Below are 23,598 nucleotides of genomic sequence, written 5' to 3' on the forward strand. Positions count from 1 at the left end.
ATACGTGGCTCAACAACACTACAAGCGAGAAGGATCTTGGAATTGTTGTCGATCACAAGCTGAATATGAGCCAACAATGTGATGTGGCTGCAAAAAAGGCCAATGCTATTTTGGGCGGCATTAATAGAAGCATAGCTTCCAAATCCCGGGAAGTACTAGTTCCCCTCTACTCAGCACTGGTTAGGCCTCATCTGGAGTCCTGTGTCCAGTTCTGGGAACCACACTTTAAGAAGGATGCAGACAAGCTGGAGAGGGTTCAGAGAAGGGCAACAAAGGTTATCAGGGGACTGGAAACAAAGCCCTATGAAGAGAGACTGAAAGAACTGGGCATGTTTAGCCTGGAGAAGAGAAGACTGAGGGGAGATAGGATAGCGCTCTTCAAGTCCTTGAAAGGTTGTCCCAGAGAGGAAGGCCAGGATCTCTTCTCAGTCATCCCAGAGTGCAGGACATGGAATAATGGGCTCAAGTGACAGGAAGCCAGATTCTGGCTGAACATCAGGAAAAACTTCAGTAGAACAATGGAACCCATGACCCAGGGAGGCGGTGGGCTCTCCCACACTCGAGGCATTCAAGACGAGGCCGGACAGCCATCTGTCAGGGATGCTCTGACTTGGATTCTTGCATTGAGCAGGGGGTTGGACTCGATGGCCTTGTAGGCCCCTTCCAACCCTACTGTTCTATGTTTCTAAGACCTTCTCGCTTGTAGTGTTGTTGAGCCAAGTATCTCCCATCTTGTAACTGGGCATTTGGTTTCTTTTTCCTAGGTGCAGAACTTGGCATTTATCCCTATTAAATTTCATTCTGTTGTTTTCTGCCCAGCGCACCAAGATCACTTTGAATTTTGTTTCTGTCTTCCAAAGTATTAGCTATCTTGCCCAATTCTGTGTCATGTGCAAATTTGATCAGCATTCCCTGCACCTCCTCCTCCAAGCCATTAATAAAAATGTGGAAGAGCACTGGGCCCAGGACTGAACCCTGCGGTTCATTACCTCTCCCCAGCTTGAGAAGATCCCATTGATAAGCACTCTTTGAGTCCGATTCAGTAGCCAACTGTGGATCCACCGGATCGTTGTTTCATCTAGCCCACTTTGAGCTAGTTTGCTCATCAGGATATCCTGGGGCACTTTGTCGAAAGCTTTGCTGACATCGAAGTATATTATGACTACAGCATTCCCACGGTCCACAAGGGAGGTTACCTGATCAAAAACTGAGATTAGATTTAGTCTGGCAGGATTTGTTCTTGACAAATCCACGTTGACTTCGAGTAATCATTTCATTGTTTTCAAGGTGCTTACAGATGGATTGCTTTATCATCTGCTCCAGAATTTTCCCAGGGATTGATGTCAGAATGACTGGTCTGTAGTCCCCAGGTTCCTCCTTTTTGCCCTTTTTGAAGATAGGGACAACATTAGCCCTCCTCCAGTCATCTGGCACTTCCCCTGTCCTCCATGATTTCTCAAAGAGAATAGACAGCTGTTCTGAGAGTTCTTCTGCCAGTTCCTTTATTACTCTAGGGTGCAGTTCATCTGGCCCTGGAGATTTGAACTCATTCAAAGTAATTAGGTGTTCCTTGACCCGATCTCAAGCTACAATCATGCCCCTTCAGCCTGTACATCGCCTTTGCCAGTGGGGCCATAGACTCTTTTGGGAGAAGACTGAGCCAAAGTAGGAATTGAGCACTTCTGCTTTTGTCATCTGTTATCAGTTTGCCTCCTCATTTAATAGCTGAACCATGTTTTCATTCTTCTGCCTTTTACTCTGCATGTCTCTGAAGAAAGCCTTTTTGTTGCTCCCTCACTAACCTCAGCTTGTTCTCAGCTTTAGCCTTCCTGATGCCATCCCTACAATTCTGTGCTACCTGCCTGTACTCTTCCTTTGTTGCTTGTCCTTCCTGACACTTCCTATATGTGTCCTTTTTTGTTTCCAGGTCATCTCTAAGCTTTTTGTAAAGCCACATTGGCTTCTTCTGTTGTCTTCCACCCTTTTTTCTTGTTGGAATTGTTTGTAACTGTGCCTTGAGAATTTCCTTCTTTAAAAACTCCCACCCATCTTGGACTCCTTTTCCCGTTAGAGTCGCTTGCCATGGGACCTTACTGATCATTGTTCTGAGTTTATTAAAATCAGCTTTCCTAAAATCCAGGGTATGCGTTTGACTACACTTGGCTTTTGCTTCCCTTAGAACCAAGAACTCAAGTATAACATGGTTGCTTTCCCCCAGAGTTCTGGAATTTCCTGGAGTCAGGAATTTCCTGGAGGGGCCATGTTTTGCAGAATTTGTCTCCCAACAAATATCGGGGAAATTGAAGTCCCCCATTACTACTACATCATGCTTCCTTGAAACACTGGCTATTTGCTTTTCAAAAGTTTCATCCTCGTCTTCTCCCTGATTGGGTGGCTGGTACTACACTCCGACCAGCATGCTCCTTTTATTCTGTGCTCCATTTATTTTAACCCAGATGCTCTCGATGGGGCTACCAAGCTCATCCTCCTGTATTTCTGTGCAGATATATGTATTTTTCACATACAGTGCAACCCCACCCCCCTTTCTGTTCCTCCTGTTCTTTTCTGTCCTGTATTCCAGTCATGAGAGTCATCCCACCAAGTCTCAGTTATACCTATCAGGTCATAATTTCCCTCCTATTGTTGCAGAACCCAGAGTCAGAGAGACCACGGAGTGAAGGAAAAAGAGATTCTTTATTTAACGCGTGGGCTTAAGGCTGGAATCATTTCCAAAGAGCCAGAAGCCCCGAAATACATCAGCACATTGTTTTTATAGACATTGTGACACATATGAAACGGCTCCTCCTCCCTCTCCCATGTGGGGTTGCAGTCCTCAACATTTCTTCTCCTAGCACCATTGTTTATAATACAAGAACTGGGTTATAGGGTAGCCATGATAAGGAGAGAACAGAAGAGAACAGCAGAGAACAAGATATACAATTGTATGACCTTTGACAAGATAAGGAATTCCTGTGTCTCGTCAGCTTACAACAATATATTCAAGGGAGAAAGAGCTCAGCAAGAACATGAAGCATGAGACTGCATGAGGCTACTTAGTCTGACCCCCGATATGGCTGCTACACTATATTAAGAGTTCAAGTTTGTTCTGTTTGTTTCCCATACTCTGGGCATTAGTATATAGACATCGAAGACCATGTGCTTCATAGTCTGGCTTTCTTCCCACATGTGTCTGAAGCCTATTATTGGGTGCTATTAGAGCTGTTCTCTCCATTGCGGTGCATGAGCCTTCATCCATTGTTACCCCTGACTTTACATCTCCCTCCCCCGTAGGATTCAGTTTTAAGCCCTCCTGATGAAGTTCTTCATGCTGTGGCCAAACACATTCTTCCCAGCCCAGCAAATCTATACGTGTATATTTAAAAAGCTCAAAAAGATAAAAAGAAACCAAATTGACCTGTGGGCAAATATCTCCTGCTTCCTTTGGCCACATGCAGACTGTTCACTGCCTTCCACCTCTATAGTCTCCTGACATGCCTGGAGACCTGAAGGGGGTTTCTGGATCCCAGGATGGCCCTTCATGGGATGACACTATGCTTTTGTTCCACTCCACATGGACCTTCCCCCCCTCCCCGAAACATAGATAGCTTTTCAAGCATGAGCCCTTCACTGTCCCTCCAGCCCCTCGTGAAAATGAAAGCAGGACAGTTGGCTTCTTTCTGGGCCCTCCTGCCCACCCCCCAAATCAAAGAATACGCAGCCCACAAAGCAGCTGTGGAGATGAGCTGGTGGCTTCTCCGGGTCAGCTGAGGACACCACTGTCCCTGTGCACCAGCAGCAAAGACAGCTTGCTAGTGGTCCCTGTTCCAGGGCCTCCACTCCTGAGAGGCTGCAGGAGCCACACACCGTGAGGGGCTCATAGCCCCCCCAGCAGCCCTTGGGGGGCACTCCAGGACACTGGGGGCTTGGGCGGGGAGCAGACCCTCCTAAATCATGTGGCACTGCTCAGCTAGTGCAGTCAACTGATTAAAGAAACCTTCGTTGGTTCTTTCTGCTTTAGTTGACTTGCTCCCAGACAAACCTGCTCAGCAGCTGAGATCATCCTTGGATACCCTTCATTGGTGCCGTCACCCGCAGCACGTAGGTGGGCAGCTACCGGGGCAAGGGCCCTTTCTGTGGTTGGGGCCCAACATTTTGCCCTTTCCCTTTTTTAAAACCCTCCCAAGCTCATGCAGTGCGAATGGTGATCCAGTGGCCAAGTCCTTAATTCTCCCCTCCTGCATCTCCTTTTCCCCCAAAATGCCGCTCCCCCAAACTGACTGTTACCTTTTCAGTGCTAGGTGAAGACCCTTTTTATTTGCCAAAAGACGTTTTGGATGATCTGATACTGTTTTCTCTTACAGTATGGGTTTTAAGTGCTTTTAACATCACTGCTGTTGTGAATACTTTCTAGTGTTCTGTTTTATTGTTTAAATGAGGTGCACGGTGCTTTAGAATGGTTGATTTTAGTTGTTCTGGAAGCTCTTGGAAAAGTTGTAGGGGTGGAGTAGAACTATTTGTTGATCTGTAAAGATAAATCTCCCTGGGCGCTGCTCTCTCTCCACACACAGGCTGCCCTGGTTGGGGGAACCACCATGGTGATTGGGCACGTGCTTCCGGACAAGGACTTTTCCCTGCTGGATGCTTATGAGAAGTGCCGCAGCCTGGCTGACCCAAAGGTGTGCTGCGACTATGCCCTGCACATGGGCGTCACCTGGTGGGCACCGAAGGTAAGAGGGGGGGAAGGCTGTGGCGGGAGCAGGAGGGACCGTGGGTGTCGCTGTGGGCCAAGGAGAGCCCTGGGCCACCCTGCTCAGGTCAGCCGCTCCGGGGCACTCAGCCTGTGGCCCAAGGGTGCACTGGGCAGCCTCACATGTCCACCATGCGCTTGCACGGGGGCGCTGCTGCTGTTGCCACCCACCTGAGGCCAGGCTGCAGCCCAGTAGAGGGGTGACCCCCGTGGAAGGCCAGTGGTTCCCAGCCTGGGGTCTGCAGTTGCTGCTGCTGGCCACCTGGCTAGGGGGCTGATAGATGGTGTCACACGACAGCATCGGGGACGGGACCACTGGTCCGCTCCAACCAGCAGCAGGCAGGGGTCCGTCCCCGCCTTCCCTGGAGATGCCAGGGCCTGGCGAGCCGATCTTCTGGGGACAAAGACAGTGCCTGGCTGCGGAGCAGCAGCTGTGCTGTGTGGGGCCAGGCGACAGTCTCTGTGTCTCTGCAGCCCTGCCTCCTTCCAGGGTCTCTCTCGGCTCCCTCTCCTTGGTTCTCTGCATGCGCCGCAGCCTGCTGGGGCAGGCCTGGGGGTGGCTCGCTCCCAGCCTCCCGTCGGGGACAGGGCCCTGCCTGTTAAGCATGTCTGGGATGGCGCTGCCTCTTGGGCGCAAGAGCCCTGAGGCTTGGGTAGGAGCTGCAGAGCAGCAGCAGGTGGGTTGTTCTGGTGGGATATGAGCCCTCTCTCCCCACAGCCATCTTGTCCCCCAGCTGCTGGCCCAGGCAGTGTGACGTGCTCTCATGGGCCTCCTGTTTGGGCTTTTGTGGTCCCCCCCGCAGCCCCTGACAACTCCTCTGCTCGAGCTGCCTTTCCCTTGGCAATGCATCACTTGCCACCCACCTGCCATCCACCTTCCCTCCTGCTCACTGACACCCCCTGGCGCTGCCCTGGCTGCCTTCCCACCCTCTGGTGGGAGAAGATCTCCCCCCCCCCCGTCTTGCCTGTTTGTGCATGGATCAGAGAGCAAAAGGCTAATCCCACGGAGGGCCCCGCCCCTCCTTCCCTTCACCACTCTGCACACACCAAAACGCCTCTCCTTTCTTTTTCCTTCTGGTATTCATATGCTATTAAAGTGTATCAAATATATACTGAGAACCTTGGTATTGATTCCAAAGAACATTCATACCCTATTCCTTCAACCCGTCCCTTCTTCCTCCCCTCATTTCCGCACAGTCTCTTTCCTCCTCCTCCTCCTCCTCTTGTAAATACACACGCAAACCTTCCCGCTTTACCAGCAGAGCAACTGGGTAACTAGTAAGAGGTCTGGACCCAAGGGTGGGCCCAAATCCCAAACCTGTGAACTACATGAATACAACTAGATCTAGAGCAAAAAACCCGCCCTGCCTGGCATTAGCAGAGGGACCTCAGGGCTGCACTTCGCAAGGTTACTTTGACAGAAGTGGAATCATGCAACTCGGGCAGCACCTGAAGATGTTCTTGCTAGGGAACATGTTTGTGTAAAGGTCTTTGGAGGACCAGGCATACCAGTCCCTCTTTTCAAGGCCGCCATCCGTGCTTGGACTCCTTGTCACTGGGCCTGATGTGGCCCTCAGGGCCAGCTGACCTGTTGAAGATCCCTCTTGGACAAGCACCACGCGTGGCCCTGGTCCGCAGCACCCCGGGACGCAGCAGGCGGCAGCCGAGAGCCTGGCTCATGCCAGCTTGGCTGGCCCAATGGGCTCTTGGCTGAGTGGAACGGGCCACCTTGGAGCATCCCTTGACCTGAACACAGCTGCTGCTGCTGGACCAGCTGGACCACCCCAGAGCGCTTGGTCTGTCCCTTTGCCCGGCCACCCTTCCAGAGCTGCAGGCAGTGCTGGAGAGTCTTGGGACTGGAGTGGCTCTAGGAGGAGGTCCCAGATAGGGAGCTGGAGCTGACACCTTCAGTCGGTGGCTCCTCGTGTCTTCGGTGGCTCCCTCCGCACCCACAGGGTCCAGAAGGGCAGGCGGCACCCCGTTCGAGGTCGTGGCCATGGCTTCTGTCGAGGCCTGCGCCCCTGAGAGTTGGGCCCCTAGTAGATCCCTTTGTGTGCCAAAGTTCCGCCAGCTGCTCCCTTAGAGCCACGCCAGTCAGAGAGGCGGATGCTGCCCTGCTCTGCATCTCTTCGGAGTCCCGAAAGCCTCTTCCACTGATGATGATGATGACAGCTGCAGTGTTTGTATGCAGCTTTCCTGCCACTCATTGGCCCTCCAAATCAGCATACCCTCCCAGAAATGCAGAAATACAGAAAAACAAACATGAAAAATACCAAGGAATTTCATAAGCATCTCTTCTGGCTAAAGCTGGGATTGATTCTTGTATTCTTTCTCAGCATCTGGTCTTCCTGCTTCTCTTCCCTCCATCAAATACTCTTGCACTGGCCTCTTTCCGTCTGCTTCCTGCTTCTATCAGCCCACTTCCCTGTCCCCTCCGCTGGTTCCTCCTGTCACCCCCGCCCCGGTCACGTTAATTTCCTCTCCTTGCCTTTCGCTCCGTTGCGCTGCTGTATTGAGCCTCATCCCGTGCAGCATCCCCTCTCAGTCCCTGCTCTTCCAGAACTACCTTTTTGAAGCCGAGGCCACCTCTTCTGGCTCCCAGTTCCGCCCTTCTCCATTTGCGGTTCCAGCATCTGGACCGAGGAGCTCCTGCTGTCCTACCTTCGCTTAAGCAGCCTCAGAAGCCCCAGCTATTTATCCACTTGTTTGCCTTGTGGTCTCTCCCCCTCTACTCCTCATCTCCCACACACACACACACACACACACACACACACTTCTGTTCTACTGGCCTGTATGGGGCTAGCTATGCATCACACACAAGACAGGGAAACCAGCGTCAGGCAAGGTGAACGTAGGACTGAGAGGCGCTCTTGTGTTCGTGCGTTGGAGAGCTTAACCCTTCTCCTGCCTGCCACTTCTCCAGATTTTCCTTTCCAGTGGCCTTTCCCTCCATGCAGAGTTCCACAAGCCGTGCAGGATGGTCCAGTTCGGAGCCGAGAAGTGATGGGTAGGGAGAGGGTTAAGCATCCCATCTGCTCCTCAGCCCCAAACTCCCTTCTCCCAAAGAGGATTTCAGGGAGCCCTCAATCGAGCAGGCAGGCAGGCAGGCAGGAGGCTGCTCCTCGTGGTTGTCGCTCGGGTGGCACTTGGCTGCTCAGGTCATGTTACCCGCATGGTGTCAGTCCGCATCAGCACCCCTGCCCCCACGGCTTTGTGGGCAGGTCAGAGGAAGCCCTTGCGTGTCTCTGGTGAGGGTCTGCTGCTCAGCCCCATCGTGCCCAGCCCCATCGTGGGCAGCAACAGGATGGCTGCCAGTGCCTCTGCTCGCTCTGTTCCTGGTGTGGCCCCGGAAGGAAGGAGTCTCTGCACTTCTGCAGCTGCTGCTGCGGGAGGAATCGTGACCTGCCCTGGCTGGGTGGAGAAGGGTGGGCCACTGAGCTGGGGGCAAGTGGCCTTCCTGCCACAGGCGTGTGTTCTTGTGGGAAGCACTGCTCCAGCCGCTGGCGGCAGGCTGGGTCAGTCCCAAAGCAAGAGCTGCTGTGGCCTGCCCCTTGCCGCAGGGCTGGTCCAAGAGCTGCTGCCCAGCAGCAGGACCGGCTCCTTGCAGATCCAGCTGGCAGGACGCCACAAGCAGGGAGGTGGCGCTTCTTCAGCGGCGTCCGATGGCTCGAGCGAGTGAGCCAGCCCGCAGGGCAAGGCCAAAGGCGGACAGGGCTTGCAGCCATTGTGACACGAGGAGTGCTCAGTCAGAGAAGAATGACCGGAGCCTGGGGGGGGGGGACACCAGATAGGAGGGAGCATGTCAGCACCTCTGGTCAGTGGTGTGGTCTGCTAGCAAACACACCACTGTGGCTGTGAGGCCTGACAGCTTCAAGCAGAGGTCCACATTGTCTGGATTTTGCAGCCGTTACCAAGCTTGCCTCCTGCGAGAACGGACCTCCTGCCCAGTCTTCAGTGGGAGGCTCGGCTTTAGAGAACTGGGTGCCCTGGATGCCATGGGGTTCTTGCGCTCCTGTCCGTGGCCCTGGCTCGTGGGCCTGTGGCCCTGGCTCGTGGCCTGGAGGACCCCTTTAAAGGCAGGCATGATGAATAGTGCAGTGCCCCCCCATCCCTGTGCCTCAGGTGAAGTCAGAGATGGAGACTTTGGTGCGGGAGAAGGGGGTCAACTCCTTCCAGATGTTCATGACCTACAAGGACGTGTACATGCTGCGGGACAGCGAGCTGTACCAGGTCTTCCGTGCTTGCAAGGACATTGGAGCCATTGCCCGGGTCCACGCTGAGAACGGCGAGCTGGTGGCTGAGGTGAGCTGCTCTGGGGGGAGGAAGAGGGCAGGGGTGGCGCTGTGGTCCCCAGGGCCCAGCCATGCCACTGGGGAGAGGTGGAGCGAGTGTCCCAGAGCGCCAGATGGCCGGGGGGACGGTGCTGCCCCCCACGCACACACCTGGACGGTGTCAGGCCTACACCTCACATGGGTGCCCGCCTGATCCATGCAGACTCTTCAGTTCACTAAGCTGCTTCCCCTTCCACAGAGGGCGGCGGAGACCGCCATGGTCCTCTCTGCCAGTGTTGGAGGGGACTACGGCAGTGCCCCGTGGTCAGGAGGGCAGTGGGCCCACTGGCTCAGGAGGCCCTTCTTGTGTCTGTGGGAAAGCGTTTAGAGCGCTCTGAGCCTTGCCTAGCTCTGGGGGGCTGGTGCCAGGCACAGCCTCCGCAACCCCACCCTGCCTGTGCTGCCCAAGGGGCTTCCCACCTGCCCCAGCCGGGTGCGCCGCCTCTCACCATGGCAGCAGCAGGACACTTGCAGCGGTTTCGTGGCAGAAGTCGCTCCGAAACAGCTCTGTGGCAACTAGCACCATCCATGCCATGCCATTAGTCCGGATTGACGGCCACCCTTAGTCCACCCTTAGTCCACCCTTCCAGCGAGGGCAGTGGATTGGAACCACCACCTTTCCCATGAGCCCATGTTGCAGGGGAGGGTGTGTGCTGCGGGGGACGGGGGGCAGGCGCATTGTGTCTTCCATCTGCCAGGTTGTGAGATTGGTGTAAAAAGGGCTATGGATTTACCCGTCTGCTGAGCTTTAGGCTGCAGGCAAAGCGCCGGGGGCCAGATGGAGGGAGGGAGCCTACCTTGTCCAGGCCAGACTGAGCCCCCGCTCTACTCCTCCCTGCAGGGGGCCAGGGAGGCCCTGGACCTTGGGATCACCGGTCCAGAGGGGATCGAGATCAGCCGGCCAGAGGAGGTGAGGCCACGTGTGCCAGAAGGAGAGTGCGCACAGGCTCTGGCCAGCAGCAGCCCCGGGCCTGACCGGAGTGGCCTTCTGCACCCTGAGTTCTGCAAGGTCTTGGGGGACGCTGCCCCCTTCTGGAAGAGGCTGCTGTGTCGCCGGGTGGGGGTGGGGGGTGCAGGGGGTGGGGGGAGGCGGCGGCGGCATCCCTCGGGTGCATATGGCAGAGTGGCTGCGGGACAGGGGAGCAGCGACGGAAGAGCTGTGGGCCGCTGGGAGCGTTGTGGCGGGCCCCGCGTGACGCAGGTGGGTTGGGCACCACGTCCTCAGCCCAGAGGGCTTGGGGCAGTGCTTGGCGGATACCGTTTCAGGGCTGAGGCGGACGGGCAGTGGCCGCGGGTGGGGGCCGCCCCGCTCAGCTTCTGGAGCCTGGAGAGGCGGAGCGGCCTGTGCTGGCTCAGGCCGTCCCTGCCTGCCGGCTGAACTGGGGAAGGTCGATGCCCTGCCTGCAGCTCCCTGGGCGTGGCCAGACTGAGCTCCTGGCTCCCCCAAGCCGAGCCTGGCCCAGGTGGGCCCTGCTGGGACGATGGGCGGGGAGTCGCCAGAGATGTGTTGGCGTGCATGGGCCCCTCCTCGTGGCCGGACACCCGGGTTCTGCCAACAGAGCCAGTCCCATGCTTCATCTCTCCCTCTTCCTGCACTGCAGCTGGAGGCCGAAGCGACACATCGCGTCATCACCATCGCTAACCGGGTGAGCGGCCAGCTCTCTGCCCCCTGCCTTGGCAGGCCGAGCGTCATGCCAGCCTCAGCCCCAGCAGCTCTGCCCCCGTGCCCACCCAGCGCCCTTCTCTTTGCAGGGGCTGAGACTGGCTCTTCTTACGGGTGGGGGTCCCCTTAGTGTCTTGTTGGATGCCTTGGTCTCAGCTGACTCCAGGCTGCCTCAGTCCCCGACTCCCCTCAGGCTGCTTTGATCCCCAGCCCCCCTACGAGAGGGTAGGGGGACGCTCCTTCTGTGCACACCTGGGGGATCTCCTGTCCCACAGCTCAGCTGGATGCCTTTCCCCTTTTCCTCTCTTGGCAGACTCACTGCCCCATCTACCTGGTCAACGTTTCCAGCATGTCAGCCGGGGATGTCATCGCCACAGCCAAGATGCAAGGTGAGAGCAGCAGCAGCTCCCTGGCTCTGGGGCTGCAGGAGCTTTTCTGGAGCACCCCCCTGTGCAAAAGGGATGACTTGTCTCCTTGCAGCAGCTGGAAGGAGGGATCGGAATCCAGCCCTCCCACATCCCAGTCCAGCTCCTTTAGATGGGCCATTGCAAGGAGTGTCCCCCCCAACGCATTTGCTGGGGTGTCTATTCTAGGAGAGTCTCCACCCTGGTTCCTCCCACGTCCCACCTGAGCACATGCCCATATGATCCAGGGGTAAGGGCAGGTTCAAAACCTCGCCCGCGCCCCGTCTCTGCTGAGGACTCTCTGCCTCTTCACTCTGCCATGATTCCCATCCACCTGAGAGGCTCTCCCAGTTTGGGTTTAGCCCCCAGGAACCCCCTCCCCAGACCTGAGACTCCTCTGCTTGCTTCCGTACAGGGAAGGTTGTGTATGCAGAGACCACCACAGCACACGCCACACTGACCGGCTTGCATTATTATCACCAGGACTGGTCCCATGCAGCGGCCTACGTAACGGTGCCGCCCTTGCGGCTGGACACCAACACTTCCACCTACCTCATGAGCTTGCTTGCCAAGTACGGGGGCCTTGGGGTGCTGAACTGCAGACAAGGTCCTAGGCACTGATACACCCCTCAAGCCTGGAAGGGAGAGAAACGGGTGTTGCTGGGAGGGAAGGTTGGGTGAACCCTGGGCTGGGGGAGGGGGGAGTCTGGCCCCAGAACCCCCTCAGCTCATGGGAAGGGGGCCCCAGGCAGGAGGCACAGAGATGGACGTGCAGGGAGGGAGCAGAGGGGTCTGAGAGCAGGTGTCTTTTAAGGGAGAGCGGAGGAGCGTCATCTCTGTGATGGCATCACAAGGGGGAGTTAGTTCCAGCCTTCCTTCCCCCTATATCATCCACCTGTTTGCCTCTCTCCTCCTGTAAGTGACACTGTGAACATCATAGCCTCCGATCACCGACCATTCACCACCAAGCAGAAGGCCATGGGCAAGGAGGACTTCACCAAGATCCCCCATGGAGTCAGCGGAGTGCAGGACCGCATGGCCGTCATCTGGGAACGTGGAGTGGTATGTGACAGTGTGCAGCAAGGCAGTGACAGAGGGAGGAAAGATGAAAAATGGGGACCCCCCTGTTGATCTGAAAGCAGCATTGCCCCATTCTGTGATGGAGAGAGGAGGGCAACAAGTTCATTTTGTAAATTAACTATGTGGGCAATTTCAAAGCTAGCTTTGACTTTCCATGTTTTGCCCTCCGGAAGCTGATTAAGAAAGAAACAGACTGGGTTGGGAAGGGGAGCTGCTGCCAGGAAGGAAGAAAAATCTGGAGAGGATTCTTTTGGGAGAGAGGGAAAGACTGTGTATCACAGTGTTTTTAACCTTGGTTTTGAAGACACATGCTGTGCTGGCCGTGCCGTGCTGTGCTGGGACTTGCCAGGGAAGTGGGGCAACATTTTGATGAAAGAGACCTGCAGGGCACCCAGGCTTAGGGGGAACAATGACATCTGGACTATTAGCCCTTCTTCCTAATTCTGTGGGAGGGGCAGGCTGCCACTTATAGGGCAGAATGGGAAAAGCACTCTGCTTGCATTCAGAGGCACTTTTGCTATATTCTTGCTGGCTAGTAGAAATAATTTTGGGCTACTAAGCCAAAGATTAGATTTTTATTGTGGCAGGGGGCGGGTTGTATCTGATTGTTTTTCTTATACTGGAAGCCTCCTTTGTTGTTGGGGGCATCCAGACGCAATAAATCTGTACGCTGCCAGCATTTGCCTTACCAAGGAGTCAAGCCTGGTGCTGCTGTGCCATTCCTCCCCAGCGCTGCCCCCACCCCGCCACTGGCATTGCCACGTTCTTCAACAGCCACTTGTCCCCAGTAAGCATAAAAACAAAAGCCGTGCGGCTGCTGCTCACGGATCTGGCCGCAGGTCTCCACTTGCGTGCCAGAGTAGCCCCCTTCTGCTGAGGCTCCCTCCCTGCACAGTCTGGGAGCAAGTCTGTAGGATAGGGCAGGGCAGGGCAGGAGGGAGGGATGTCACATCCCAAAGGCTGCAGCAGGGAGAAACCCACGGCAAGCAGGCACCCGGGGGCTGGGGGAGTGGGGTTGGCACCTCCATCCCGAGAGCAGGAGGCCGAGCAGGGAAGGGCAAGGCAGTCCTCTGGGGGGGCGGGCTGGGAAGGCAGGGCCATGTGCCCGACACGCCGCTGCTGCCTGCCCCGGGGCTGGCGTGTCTTGGTGCAGCTCCGCCTTCCCCACTCCCGGTGACTCGGCTGGCCTGAGCTGGAAGTGCCAGGGGCAGACTCGGGCTTCTCGCTTGTGCCCGTTGCAGGTCGGGGGCAAGATGGACGAGAACCGCTTTGTTGCCATCACCAGCTCCAACGCCGCCAAGATCCACAACCTCTACCCTCGCAAGGGCCGCATCATCCCTGGGGCCGACGCAGATGTGGTTGTGTGGGACCCTGAGGCCACGAAGTAGGTGCCGGGGGAGGAGGGGCCCGGGGGCCAAGCTTAGCATGGGGCGGGCCGTGGGGAGCCGCTGTGAAGGGAGGGGGTTGTGATGGACGTGCAGGCCCACGCCCTGCCTGCCACAGGCGGGAGGAGCCGGGCGGGGCTTGCACCAAACACTTCTGCTGTCTTGCGCAACCCTGGTGCCTGCTTCTCACCTGCGCGCCGGTGGCCGGAGTCAGGAGCAGCCTGTTCTGTCGGATCACTCGGCACAGACTGCCCGGGTTGACGCTGGGGGCGGGAGCAGGGCGAGGTCTTGACGAGCGAGGCTGGGCGGCCAGCCTGATCTTGAAGCCGAACTGTGGCTGACTGGGCAGCAGGCCGGGGGGCTGCCCCAGGCGCACAAAAACTGTTCCCGCACTCAAGATCGTCGAGCCCAGTGGTGCACTGCTGCGATGCAAGCACAAAGATGGGAGGCCAGTTGCTTCCCTGATCCTAGTTCAGGAACGAATCAAAATGCACAGCAACAGAGATATTTGCACTTTGAATTTTGTTTCTGTCTTCCAAAGTATTAGCTATCCCGCCCAATTTGTTGTCATCTGCAAATCCCTGCGCCTCCTTCTCATGGCAGCACCTGGATTGCTGCAGGCTGGAGGCAGCCAGAGAGGCGGCACGTCCTTCGTGTGGGAGAGGCAAACGTGGGGTGGTGGAGAGCGGGAGAGAGGCAGGAGTGGGAGGGAGGGGACAGGGTGTGCGGGCATGGCAGAGCTGGTGGGGCGGGGCAGGGAGCGGCCATGACCTCGGCTCAGGACCCTCCCGCCCCACATTCTTCTGCTCTGCAGTCCGTGGGGAGGGTGGCCCTGCCCCTGGCCAGGGTGGGCTCCTCTGGTACTCTGAGGGAGGGCGACTCTCAGCAGAAGAAAGGTGGCCTGTTCCTGGTATGCTAAAAGCTGATGACGCTCTGTTACCCTGGACTGTGGAGCCAGTCGCTTCTCTTTTCAGCAGCTTCGGCACGCCTCGGCTCTGTGGGATCTTAAAATGGCAGGCTAGGGGGCTACGTGGAAAGAGAAATGCAGAGTAAAGGGGGCTGAAAGCAGAGGGAGAGGAGATGGCCTTTCACTTGGGAGCTTCAGCTATTGGGCGGTATAGAAATGAATAAATTAGGCCTCCCTTGGCCTCTGCGCATCCGTTGGCGATTGCTGAGCCCCCGAGAGCGGAGGGGCCATCCCCTCCCTGGAAGGAGCCCCGGGGGGCCGGAGCGCCATCTCCCTGCAGGTGCTGAGTGCTCCCTGCTCTTCCCTAGGACCATCTCCTCCAGCACCCAGGTCCAGGGGGGCGATGTGAACCTGTATGAGAACATGCGCTGCCACGGGGTGCCACTGGTCACCATCAGCCACGGGCGTGTGGTCTACGAGAACGGCGTCTTCATGTGTGCCGAGGGCACTGGCAAGTTCTGCCCTCTCCGCTCCTTCCCCGACTCCGTGTACAAGAAGCTGGTGCAACGGGAAAAGGTACCACGGCAGGCAGCTGCTGGCTGGCAAGCTGTGTGTGTGACGGGGCCAGGAGGGAGCCGTGTGCTGCAGGCAGCATCCCCAGCAGCCCCTCTTGCATGGCAGCAGCGCCAGCCACAGCAGGGAGGTGGGGAGGGCTGGGGCACCCGTGCCTAGGCGAGCACAGGCGTCGCCTCGGAAAGGAACTGTCCTGGAGCACTCAGTGCCATGGCGGCAGCCTGGGCGCTCCTATGGCTGGCCCCCCTTCGAGGGCCGCTGCGAGGATAATGACACAAGGCCGCACGCGGGAAGCGCCTTGGACACCCTGATGGGAGAATCGAAGTGCTTTGGACAGCTGATGCTGCTGAGAGGCCAACGGCTCTCTGGCCTCACATGCTGCTCCTGCTGCCAAAGTGGGTGGAAGCGGAGAGCTTGGGGCGGGGGGCGCGGGGCTTGTCTGCCCAGCAGTGCGCATCCAGTTCCTCAGTGAGGGGAGGGTCCCTGTGGGCTAGGAGCGTAGCTGTCAGAAGGGGAGCAGAACTGGGGGGGCAGGGAGGGCATTGCTGGGCGGTGCGCGTCCCGCTTGTGCTGGTGACTGTGATGCTCCAGTGCAGAAATCGGCATTGGGCGTTTCTGGCTGGTTCTTCCAGAGGCGCATTTATAGCCTTTTCCTGCAAGGAGGGGTACTGAGCCAAGTCCAGACGCAGCATGGTTAGCGAGGCTTGCGGGGAGCAGGGGAGCGGGGTGGGGGCTGCCTTTGCCTCCCCCTGGCGGCTGCTGCTTGATAGACAGCCCCAAGAACAGGGAGGTTTGGCTGGGCGGGGGAGGGGGGCAGTCCGCGGGGGCCAGCCGGGAGCAGCGGTCAGGCGCTGGCGCTCCGCAACAGTGGCCTGAGTGGCAGCCTCCAGAGAAGGCAGGCCCATTTTCATGGAAAAGCTCCTACAGCAGATGACGTCTCTTCCGTCGGGCTGCGGGGTGGCTGGGCAGGGTTGCCAGGGGGGCTGTTGGGCCTGGTCTTCGGTGCTACGTGATCCTGCTCCTTCAAGCATGTATCCGTACCCTCACCTGAAAGCCCCTCCCAGCGCTTGCGAGCGGACAAGGCCCACCGGGGGGGGCGGTGTGGGTAGGGCAGGCACCACAGGCATGGAATGCTGGGAGGGGGCAGGGAGAAGAAGGGGGAGCCAGGGGAGGACTTCTTGCGGGGGATGAAAGGGTGGGGTAGGACGGCAAGGGGCCGGGGCCCCTGCAGCCCAGCCTTCCCCTGACATGATGTGCCACAGGCCGTTGGCCAGGTGGCATGGCTGGGGCAGGCTGGCTGAGGGAGGCAGTGGGCCTCGAGACGGCTGCCGGGCAGCGAGGGCAGGCGGGCCCAAGGCCAGGGTGAAGTCGGGACCGCATGCCCAGCACGATCCAGCGCAGAGGCTGCAGGCCTGGCGGGGCTTGTCCAGGGCGCCCGCCACAGCTTCTTCACCACAAGACCATTCAAGGAGCCCCCGCCACCCCGTGCAAGATCTGGTTGGCCCAATGAGGCCCTGGCCAAAGGCAGCTGCCTCCCCCCCTCCACACGGGCGCTGTGCCTCCCCAGGGGTTCTGAGTTTTCACAGGCAGTGTTTTTGGGAGGGGCCGACAGTTAACTTTTATTTTGTGTATTTACTTTGCTTGATTAGAGTTTGAAGCTTAAGGGCGTGGACCGCACCCCGTACCTGGGGGAGGTGGCCGTGGTTGTGCACGCTGGGAAAAAAGAGACGGGGACACCACTTGCAGACACCCCCACCCGACCTGCCACGAGGCACGGGGGCATGCGGGACCTCCACGAGTCCGGTTTCAGCCTTTCTGGTAAGAGGGGGCTGGAGCGGGTCTTCTGTGGGGAGGATACCCAGTGGGAGGCGCTGTCCCCCACTGCACTCCACACTCCTCTGACCCCCATGCTGCAAACCCCACTCTATCCCCCCGCCTCTGTGCCTCGCGAACCCTCTGCCCCCCCTTGCCCCCCCATCTGGGCGGCTGCTTCCCATGTCGCTCCGTCCCAGATGCCTGGAGGGACTAGCTGTTCCTGCACGTCCTGCCGCTTGGACCTGGCTCCCTGGGGAGGGCAGGGGTCTGGCCCCCAAACCCTCCCTCCCTCCTTCCCACACGTCTGCTTCTTAGCCAGCAGCCCCCGCCCCGCTCTCTGGCCCACCTTGCTCCCCCCCGCCTGTCCCCTAGTCTCACCTCGGCTCGGGTGTGTTGCAGACAGGGCTGGGGGTCTCTGTACCGGCCAGGGCTGAGGAAGGCAGAGGGTGGGCGGAGAAGGCCAGAGTGTGATGCGGGGCAGATAGGAAATGCAGGAGGGGGAAGCGGCTGGTTGGGGCCCTCCTTCGGAGGGGACCTGGCTACAAGAGCTCAGGAAATGTTGGCCCCGTCAGGAGAGTTTGGCTGCATTGAGGTCTGTTTCTTTCAAATGTTCCTTTGCTGCCTTTCAGGACTGCAGGCTGCCCATGGCGGCTTACGGTAGGAAGCACACCATTTCAGTAGAACAGATTCATAAACTCGCAAATCAATTCAGTTGAGAAGAACTGGTTACCATAAAATATGAATTAGATCATAGTGCAGACCCCCAAAATGACTGAGACCATCAGGAAGAGCAGGAAGTACAGTAAAATGTACTTCTAAAGCCCTCTGAAAGGCCACAATGGATGGGGCCAGCCACACATCTCTAGGGAGGGCATTCCATCAGGTAGGGGGCAGCACTGAGAAGGCCCTGTCTTCAGTGTCTGCTGCCCTTCAAATAACTTGGACTCAAACGGGTTGAGGCTTGTTTAAAGTCAACACCAGCACTTTAAATTGGGTCTGGAATGCACTGGCACCGGTGCAGCTGAGACAAAATTGGTGTTCTGAGCATCCAGCCCCAACGAGATTGTGAGCAGCTGCTTTCTGCACCAGTTGATGTTTCTGAGTTGTCTTCCAAGGAAGCCCCACGCAGAGCACATTACGGTAGTCCAGCCTGGAAGTGACTAGCTCCCGGAGATCAGGGATGAGCTCTGCTTTCCCTAGATGAGGTTTGCAACTGGCGTGCCCAGCGGGTAGCGGGCGCTCCTGGCTGGTGTCACCCCCTGTGCTTCCACCGTCAGCAGCAAGCCCAGAACACCCACAGGCCGCTGACCGGGTCCTTGGGGGAGTGCAGTCCCACCCAGCACCAGCTGAATCGCTCTGTCCAGACGAAGAGAGTCCCCCCCACAGTACTTCTGTCTGTTGCAGCTGCAGGCCGTGCCAGGCCACCTCCCCCCACGCAGGAGGGCTTTCTGGATCTGTACTGCAAAGCGGGGGGGGGGGGCACTGTTATCAAGGGATCTCCACAAAGCATCACTGCCCCCACCTCGCTCCAGCCACGTCTGCGCGGAGCGCAAGGGGCACACCAGGGGTGACCTTAATTCTGCTCATGGAAGCAAATGGGGCCGTTTTTGTGACGGGGAGGGTAGCCGTGCCGACGTCTGAGCAGCTTTGGGACGGGCGGAGAGCGGGAGGGGAGGCTTTGCTCTTCCTCTCTCCCGACCAGGACAAAACCCTCCTTCCAGAGCTGCACTGTGCTTTCCATGGGGAGCTCCTTTCGCCCCCTGTGGGGAGGCTCCCCTTGAACTGCCTCTAGCTGCTTCAGAGGAGAGGGTTTTGTCTTGGCCAAGAGAGAGAGTCCCCCCCAGGGATGTTCAGGCTTCCCTGCAGCCACTTTTTATATTAGGAAAGCTGTGCATTCCTTGCAGTCACATCCTCTAGTTTCACCCAGAGTTGGGAGGGTCTCCATGCAGTCATCTCTGTGCTGTGGGGCTGGGGTCCACAGGCTAAGAGTGCGGGACTCTTGGGTTAGGGGCACCTGTTCTGTGGCACGCAGGGATCAGGGCCTCGATGGGGCAGGGGCCGTCTGCGTCAGTGATGGGACTGGGAGACTCTCTTTTGGTTGGTCTCTGTGGAGGGGGGGGGTCTTGGCCATGTGGGGGTGGGGGGAATCTGCTCTGCTAGAGCTAAAGGAGACCGCTGTGAGCCTGCCTCTCTCTGCTCATCGATCCGTTTGTTCAAACTGGTGGTGTCTTGCTTCTCACTGACACTGTGGGGCTTGTAGCAATATATTAAAAAGAGTGAAATATTCCATTCAAATGTATTCCAAAAAGAATGGCAAAAAGTGTGATTGTTTTAACTCTGGACTCCGAAGTCCCGCTTTGGAATGATCAGAACATCAGAACGGCCCGGCTGCTGGATCAGCCCTAGAAGGTCCAATGTGTCCAGTGTCCTGTTCATAACCGTGGTCAGCCAGGCGCCATCCCCAGCCTGGGAAGAGGGCGCCAAAGCCACCCTACTGCGGCCGGAGGGCGGGCCTCGGCTCTTCCTCCTGGGCTGGCCGACAGCTCAGGGCGAGGGCGAGGCGTCTCCCGCCCGGCGCCTGCCTCCTTGCTGCTGGGTCGCCAAGCCTCTCTTCCCAACCTGCAGCACTGCTCTTGGCCCCAAGTTCCCGGCTACTGCAAGCCGTTTCGGCCGGGGGCAGGGCCTCTGAGACCGGGTGCCCCACTTTGGGAGGGAGACGGTGGAGCTGTTCACGGGACCCCCGCAGCAGCTGCTCTCCTCCTTGGCCCTTGTGGGCTCCCTGTGACGGGCGGGGCATGCCCCTCCCCCGGCCAGCTTGCTTCTGAGCTCCGCCCGCTTCCCTTGCTGCAGGTTCTCAGATCGATGACCACGTTCCAAAGCGAGCTTCGGCCCGGATTCTCGCTCCCCCCGGAGGCAGGTCTAGCGGCATTTGGTAGCTGCGCCCCAGACTTGTCCCCCAACTAAGGACATCATCGCCACCCCCGCCCTGCGAGCTCGAGGCAGCCACGCCTTCCACTGGAGCCACTGACACCGGCACACGCTTCGCTGTCCCGTGCCCAGCGCCATGCAGAGCCCACAGGAATGGGGCTGGGAGGGCACTGCAAGCCCCTCCTCGCCCACGGCTGCACAGCGCGCCCCGGGAGACACTCTGCGGGAGGGCCTGCCGCTGTCTCCGGGCTCCTAGTGGGGGAGTAGCTCCCCCATGCGGGGGGGGGGTCGAGGGGGGCCAGCCGGGGCCTACAGGGGCCTGTCTGTGTCAGGCCCTTTCTGTTTTGCACGTTGGGTTTTGGATAAGTGACATTTTGACTTGTTTGTGCATCACGTGGAAAAAAAAATACTGAAATGACGGTGCTTTGTGTGACTAGCAGTAGGATAGACAGGGAGGCTTGGGCCAGGGCCGGGTGGGACTGGGCTGGGCTGGAGAGGGACGCCCCCCCCAGCAGTTGCATTTGCAGGGCTGGGGGTGGGGTCGAGCTGAGCATTGCCAGAGGCTGAAGCATCCTGCACGCGCTGGGCGACTGGTTGTGCCCCTTTGTCCCAACTAGTGGCTGTTCTGGGGGTGCTGCTGTGGCAGAAAGACAGCAAAGCTCAGTGGGCAAAGCCCTCCTCCTGTGTCCCGCTAGGCAGGAATGAGGGGGTGGGAAAGCCCACGGCTGGAGGGGCCTGTACGCCACCACGTGGAGCTCGGGGTTAGAGCAGGAGGGGGCTAGGAGCCGGAACCCCTGTGCCCCCTGGCCTCCCCTCTCTCCATGATCCTATGCCGGGCACAGACTCCCGTCTCGGCCTGTTCAAGGAGCCATTTTTCAAGGAACCGGCGTAGCCTGAAACACCCCCCCCCCCCATTTCTGAGCCTCAGCATCCAAGGATGGGCCATGGTCTGCCCAACTGGATCAGCCCCTTCCCCAGAACCCTCTTGTGTGGGTGAGCTGAGGAGGAGATGCCAACGAGCCCATTATGCCTTTCAGAGGAGCAGCTCCTGGAGCAGAAGTGGGTCTGGAATGGCTTGGTGGTGGGGGGGGGAGTCGGCATCCCAATCCACAGTGCTCCCACTTTGGCCAGGCATGCCAGTTGCCCCAGCAGCCCCCTTTTGGCCCTGGGCTCGGGAGCAGGGGTGCCCCCCGGGCATGGCAGTTAGAGCAGCTCTCCTCCATGCTGAGGGATGGATGCCGGGGGGCAGGACTCAGCCCGAGGTTTTGCAGCCTGCTGAGCCAGGCGGTGTCCCGAGCAAAGCCAGCCTGCTCTGACTGCCCCCGCCACACGAAGATGTGACCCCGCCTGGTGCTCCTGCTGGCTGTTGGGGCCTGGCAGAGCCCCCCCCCCCACCCCCAGGCCTCCCTCTGGAGTAGTGTGAAATGTGAACCGTTCCTTGTGCACTTCCCCCCACTAGTTGGTCCCGTAGGTGTGTGAGGCTGGGCAGCCGGGCGCGACGGAGTCCCTGGCTCCCAGGACCGCACTGGAGGACCCGGCTTCAGAGCGCGGCAGCGCTGCCCGGCACACGTTGGAATCGTCTTGTCGTGGCTGTGTAGCACCTGCGGTGCATTTCTGTTTCCTCATTAAAGATTGTTCTCACGGTACAAGGCTCCTGTGTCTGTGCTTCTGAACCAGCCTTCTGGCGTGGGACTGGGCGTCTAGTGCCCTGAGGGCTGAAAGACCCAAGAACTGCCTCAGTGGATTGGACCAACGGCCATCATCACCAGCAGCAGCAGCAGCCTCCTTGATGCCTCTGGGAAGATGGCAAGCAGAACACAAGCAGACTGCTGCTGCATATAGAGGCTCCATTTCTAGCTCACGCAGCTAATGGCTTCCAATGGACCTGTCCTGCCCTCCATTAATTACCCCATTCCTTCGGAAAGCATTTGGTTGTTGCCACAAGTTAATTACATGTTACTTAAGGAAATACATCTGCTTGTTTGCCCTGAACTGACTGCCAGTCAATTTAAATGGATTTATTTTGAGTACCACAGAACCGTAGAATAGTAGAGTTGGAAGGGGCCTACAAGGCCATCGGGTCCAACCTCCTGCTCAATGCAGGAATCCAAGTCAGAGCATCCCTGACAGATGGCTGTCCAGCCTTGTCTTGAACGCCTCCAGTGTGGGAGAGCCCACCGCCTCCTTAGGTCATTAGTTCCATTGTCATATTGCTCTAACAGTCAGGAAGTTTCTCCTGATGTTCAGCCAGAATCTGGCTTCCTGTCACTTGAGCCCATTATTCCATGTCCTGCACTCTGGGATGATCAAGAAGAGATCCGGGCCTTCTTCTCTGTGACAACCTTTCAAGTACTTGAACAGCGCTATCCTACCTCCCCTCAGTCTTCTCTTCTCAAGGCTAAACATGCCCAGTTCTTTCAGTCTCTCCTCGCAGGGCTTTGTTTCCAGTCCCCTGATCATCTTCATTGCCCTCCTCTGAACTCTCTTCAGTTTGTCTGCGTCCTTCTTAAAGTGTGGTGCCCAGAACTGGACACAGTACTCCAGATGAGGCCTTGTGTCCTTTCTGGCACTGATGTGCTTACCCCTGCCCAGGTAGCAAAATTTGCCTTTGCAACAAGGAAAATATGTGCCAAAGCCCAAACAGCCTACTAGGGATGATTCTGTTCGATGTATGAATTTATGTATATACAAATATGTGACTGTACTGGTTTTTTCTTTCTTTCTCTCTCTCTCTTTTTAATGTACATTGTGGTGGCCTATGGCTTTAAGCAATAAACTATCGTATCGTACCCTTAAGGGTTTGAAAGTGTGTGAGCAAGACCTGGTGAATGGTTGAGCATGATTTTCTGTGGCCAGGGCTTCTGTAACCTGCATACCTCTTTATTCTTCAAGCTAAATAGTTATGAAGAAATGAACTTCATTTGTGTAGCTTATATAGGTTATATAATTCTGCTTCTCTTAGTGTGTGTCTGCACACGCATGCTCACGCATGCACGCGCATGTGCACACACATATTAAAAGAGTAGAGATGATACCTGTCCTTACCTAGAGTAGATAAACACATTTTCCATTGTGGAAAATTCTAGAGCAAAAGCTGAGTTGCAGCACAAAGAACAATGCACCACACTTTAAGAAGGATGCAGACACATTGGAGAGGGCTCAGAGGAGAGCAACAAAGACGATCAGGGGACTGGAAACAAAGCCCCGTGAAGAGAGACTGAAAGAAGTGGGCATTTTTAGCCTTGGGAAGAGAAGACTGAGGGGAGATATGATAGCACTCTTCAAGTCCTTGAAAGGTTGTCACAGAGAAGAAGACCAGGATCTCTTCTCCATCATCCCAGAGTGTAGGATATGGAATAATGGGCTCAACTTATGGGAAGCCAGATTCTGGCTGAACATCAGGGAAAACTTCCTGACCGTTAGTGCAATATGGCAATGGAACCCATGACCGAGGGAGGTGGTGGGCTCTCCCACACTGGAGGCGTTCAAGACGAGGCTGGACAGCCCTCTGTCAGGGATGCTCTGACTTGGATTCCTGCACTGAGCAGGGGGTTAGGCTCCTCCCAACCCTACTATGATTCTGCTCCCCTGGAAGACTGACAATATTGTGGCATCAGCTTTTGGAATCCAAAACACACTTTGTCAGCAAGAAAGGTAGAGTGAGCCCCAGGGGCTTTGGGAAAGACCCTTCCACTCCAGAGCCTTTGTGCTTCATGGCTCCTACTGTCTCACCATGCCCTTCTTTTCTGTGTGTGTGTGCATGCA

General features: G+C 57.3%; 1 protein-coding gene across 6 annotated transcripts in view; it reads left to right on the plus strand.

The window, feature by feature from the left end:
* The window catches only part of DPYSL5 (dihydropyrimidinase like 5), a 64,159-nt gene extending 42,681 nt beyond the window's left edge, over positions 1-21,478 (plus strand). For 2 of the 6 annotated variants that reach the window (XR_014787261.1, XR_014787255.1), the window contains exons 3-14: positions 4,569-4,727; positions 8,870-9,049; positions 9,920-9,988; positions 10,680-10,724; positions 11,055-11,130; positions 11,561-11,717; positions 12,066-12,207; positions 13,467-13,609; positions 14,886-15,093; positions 16,740-16,908; positions 19,756-20,968; positions 21,214-21,478. Coding sequence is in view for 4 of the 6 variants with exons in the window: in XM_084830995.1 (XP_084687121.1) it covers positions 4,569-4,727; positions 8,870-9,049; positions 9,920-9,988; positions 10,680-10,724; positions 11,055-11,130; positions 11,561-11,717; positions 12,066-12,207; positions 13,467-13,609; positions 14,886-15,093; positions 16,740-16,908; positions 19,756-19,841 (1,434 nt within the window). In the remaining 2 variants the exon portion in view is untranslated. Of the gene's footprint in view, positions 1-4,568; positions 4,728-8,869; positions 9,050-9,919; positions 9,989-10,679; positions 10,725-11,054; positions 11,131-11,560; positions 11,718-12,065; positions 12,208-13,466; positions 13,610-14,885; positions 15,094-16,739; positions 16,909-19,755 lie in introns of all 6 variants that reach the window. The other 4 variants (XM_084830995.1, XM_084831143.1, XM_084831070.1 and 1 more) reach the window with 2 other exon arrangements.
* The last annotated feature ends 2,120 nt before the right edge of the window (positions 21,479-23,598 follow it).

The sequence above is a fragment of the Heloderma suspectum genome, chromosome 1 (genome assembly GCF_057233095.1).
Source record: "Heloderma suspectum isolate Gila_16-S chromosome 1, 16-S_ref, whole genome shotgun sequence".
NCBI lineage: Eukaryota > Metazoa > Chordata > Lepidosauria > Squamata > Helodermatidae > Heloderma > Heloderma suspectum.